Genomic DNA, 3,978 nt, shown 5'->3' on the forward strand with positions numbered 1-3,978 from the left:
AAACGGGCGTTTGTTCTCTTGTTTTGAAGGTTTGTTGCGTCAAAGCAAATCAAAGCAGCCAATCAGAGGAACCCGTGTAGGACGTTTGCGCATTTGCGGTACGGAAAAAATAGACGCTGGCGGGGGCACAATATATAACCTTTCTTTGTGTTATACTGTTCTAACTGCATTGTTTTTAATTCAATTTTTTTTTATCAAGCATGAATTTTTAGTGGGGGGGGGGCACCTGGGGGGCAAAAAAAATTTGTGGGGGGGCACGTTCCCACCCCACGTCCCCCCCGTAGCTACGCTGTATGTGTTCACATCACTGGTCAGTCTGCTAGGCTGATTTGTTTCTTCAAGACAGCTAAACGTGTCGTCGGCGCGCCTGCGTGTGTTTACAGTCCATTCCCCGAGGAAGGCATGGAGTTCACGACACTGTGGTGCCGCGTGATACGCTGCAGCTGCCACCGGTGGCTGTTCCATCTCAGGGATTACCCGCGCCCCATGCTCGACATCAGTGAGATGTACGTGTGGGGTCGCCTCATCGGTGCCGAACAGGATGCAGCGAAGCGAGGTGTGTGCGAGAAGCGTGCGAGATGGGGGAGGGGGGGGCCTTCGCGTCATACGTTGTACCAGAGCACGTATATCATACATACGTATATGATATACGTGCTCTGGTCGTACCGCTGACGTACATAGCAACTGAACAGCTCTTTGTGGGAATTATTCGATGTCATGTCGGTTGGTGAAAAAAGTGGAATTATCAGCAGGGGTTGACAGTTGGGAGGTTGGACGTTTGGTCTAACAGCAAGCGTAAGCTTCATTCTTGGTTGACTAATATCGTGGTCAAGTGACTTCATCTGTTAGAATTTCGGTGGTAGAACAATACAAAACTAAGATTTTTTATATATATATGTGTGTGCCTGCGTGCGTGTCATGGGTGTGTATGAGTGTGTCTGTGTATGCGTGTGTCAATGCTTTATATGAGTGGAAAGCTGAATTAGTGTCATAAGTGAGTCACAATGACCCAGCATCATAACACAGCTGTTCCTTTGTTTATAGCAATACGAGAATGCACAGTGGAGGTTGGCGCCCCCTGGGCAAATATGACAGTCGAAAGGAAGATGCCAGACCTCAAGTTTTATCATGACCTAAGCTGTGGTAAGTTGCATCCTGCATTGACTACGATTACTGAATCAATATTAACAGGCATGTATTTGCAACTCCCTTTCACTTCCTCCAACTTTACAACTTCACACCCTCTCTGGCCTTATTCTTGGCATCTTGATCTTGTTATTTTCTTATATTTAAATGTAAAATAATATATAGCAAATAAATAAATATATATATATGTAATAAATGCTAAATAAATGATAATAAAATGTAATAAGTATAAATAATAATGCTAATAAATAATGTAAGATAATGTTTCCTTCAAGCAATGGTGAAGCTACACGGGGGTATGTTGGTACGACATTAAGTGCCAGTGTGATGTCATTGCGTCCGTCTCTGTGCAGATATAGAGCATTACAACATGGCGTACGGTGCATGCTGGGAACCGGCGTTCTCTCAGTACAACCTCGCCACAGACCTGATCATTCAGCGCTCAACAGATCCGAGCCCTCCGCTGCCTTACTGGGACAAACAGGTATAGTAATAGTATATAATAGTATAAAATATAATATATAGTATATAGTATATAATAGTATAATAGTAATAGTATAAAATAGTAGGAGCTCACCTTCCATTAACCTTCAAGTACCACTGACCCTCCAGCTACATGCGGTGTCTAGCCATCTCTTAATCTTCAGTGTGGTTGGTTATCTGGCACCTGTAATTCCTATTGAATTCTGACCCCATCACTTGCCTGCGTCTGCCTCTGACCTTCATCAGCCTCGTAGCAGTCTACTCTAACTATAATTATTTCACACTCGGTCATAGATGTTTCCTTTTTTTCCCCTTCTGCAGCGTCTGCTGCTTCACGGCCGGCTGACGGTCTCCATGGTAACGTCGGCGTGGCTAATGCACGCGTCGCGCGATCCCTACAACACGGCGGAGGAGTGGGATTGGACGTGGTCGAGTCTCGTGCTCGACTGGACTAACGGCAAGTGGGTGCTGAAGGGAGACCTGGACATCTACTGCCGCACGGAGTCGAAATACGACGACTGCCGCATGCTGCATCTTCCCAACCTCACCTACACGTGAGTGCATAGCAGGGCACACTCGCACGTTCGCTTGCACGCACGTACGCTCGCACGCACGCACGCACGCACGTCTACACACGCATGCACATGTACACATGCACTGGAAGTACATGTACAGATGTTCCCGCAACTGTTCACGAACAACGATACATGCACATCTACACGTACAGCAACACGATCATATGCGCATATAAGTGCTCCCACCTTACCTATTACATGCATGATGACATTCATTTTTACACTATTGTATGAAGTAATATATTAATGTATAAATGTATGCATGATGGCATCCATTTTTAGCTCACCTTGACATCGTCAAGCTGAGCTATTGTCATGGGTCGTCGTCCGTCGTACGTCCGTCCGTCCGTCCGTCAACATTTGGCTACGGTCAACAATAACTCAGGAACCGTTTGACCCACATGTTTTAAATTGGGTATAGTTGTTACTGCTATGCTCCCATATTAAACGTCCTATTTTGAAGCACGCCGGTCGACGTACTTTCGAGCCACGGCAATTTTTTGGCAAAAATGGGAATTGCCATTGGTCAGTTCAGGTTCAACGAATTTTTCTCATTTTTGGTATGTGAATGAATAAAAGCTAGGGGTTTTGATATTTAAAAAAAATATTATGCAAATTAGGTAGGTTTTGGCAATTATATAGCATAATATATAGACACGCAGATAACAAACAGTCTGTGGTGTCACACTCGTCTGGTTCGTTTTACAAGATTTCATTGACAATATCTTTAATGCAAAATTCCTGCTATAAACATATTATGATTTTTACTATAGTTACAGTATTATTATATTATTATTATTATTATTATATAATGAGGTAGTAGATGAGGTGGATCTATATATTATACTATAGTAAAGAGGCCGTAGAGAGAGAGATAAGAAGAAAGAGAGAGAGAGAGAGAGAGAGAAGCGAGAAGCAGAGTCGCGAGAGAGCAGGCAGTAGAGAGAGAGAAGAGAGAGAGAGAGAGAGGAGAAGATGTAGAGAGAGAGAGAGAGGAGACAGATCAGAGAGAAAGGGAGAGAGAGAGAGAAAGACAGTAGAGAGAAGGCGAGAGAGAGAGGGGAGAGAAGAGAAAGTATAGAGAAAGATAGATAGAGATGAGAGAGAGAGGAGAGAGCAGAGAAGAGAGTAGAGATGAGATGACGTAGAGAGAACAGAGAAGAGCGAGCTAGAGTAGAGAGAGAGGAGAGAGAGAGAAGAAGAAGAGAGACGAGAGATAGAGAGAGAGAGAGAGAGAGAGGAGAGAGAGAGAGAGAGAGAGAGCGAGAGAGGAGAGAGAGAGAGAGAGAGAGGGAGTGATGAGAGTAGAGAGAGAGAGAGAGTAGAGAGAGAGAGAGAGATGGTAGAGATGAGACAGACAGACAGAGAGAAATTTAAGAGAGAGAGAAGAAAGAAAACAGAGAGAGAAGCTAAGCGCGAGAGAGAGAAGAGAGATACTGAGAGAGATTGATGAGAGGAGTCTGGACGAGAGGAGAGAGAGAGGTGAGAGAGAGAGAGCGACGCTAGAGAGAAGCAGAAGAGAGAGAGAGAGAGGACGAGAGGCGAGAGAGAGAGAGCGAGAGAAGAGAGAAGAGAGAGAGAGGAGAGAAAAGAGAGAAGAGAGAGAGAGAGAGGACAGAGAGAAGAGAGAGAGAGAGAGAGAGAGTGAGAAGAGATAGGATATAAGAATAGGAAGAGGCACGTCAACACAATCGCTTGTTTGACAGAGAGTACTCAGGAACCGTTGTTCTGGAGCAGCACGGGCATCACAGAGCATGGTGGTCGTCAGGGTCCC

At 44.8% G+C, this 3,978-nt stretch overlaps 1 protein-coding gene across 1 annotated transcript in view; it reads left to right on the forward strand.

Moving 5' to 3' along the window:
* Positions 1-3,978, forward strand: part of LOC106818045 (protein KIAA0100-like) — a 37,224-nt gene that overhangs the window by 22,304 nt on the left and 10,942 nt on the right. The window contains exons 28-31 of the mRNA XM_014822763.1: positions 384-556; positions 1,045-1,143; positions 1,500-1,630; positions 1,951-2,183. Coding sequence (XP_014678249.1) covers positions 384-556; positions 1,045-1,143; positions 1,500-1,630; positions 1,951-2,183 — 636 coding nt within the window. The remainder of the gene's footprint in view (positions 1-383; positions 557-1,044; positions 1,144-1,499; positions 1,631-1,950; positions 2,184-3,978) is intronic.

This window comes from Priapulus caudatus, unplaced genomic scaffold, assembly GCF_000485595.1.
Source record: "Priapulus caudatus unplaced genomic scaffold, Priapulus_caudatus-5.0.1 Scaffold36, whole genome shotgun sequence".
Classification (NCBI taxonomy): Eukaryota; Metazoa; Priapulida; class Priapulimorpha; order Priapulimorphida; family Priapulidae; genus Priapulus; species Priapulus caudatus.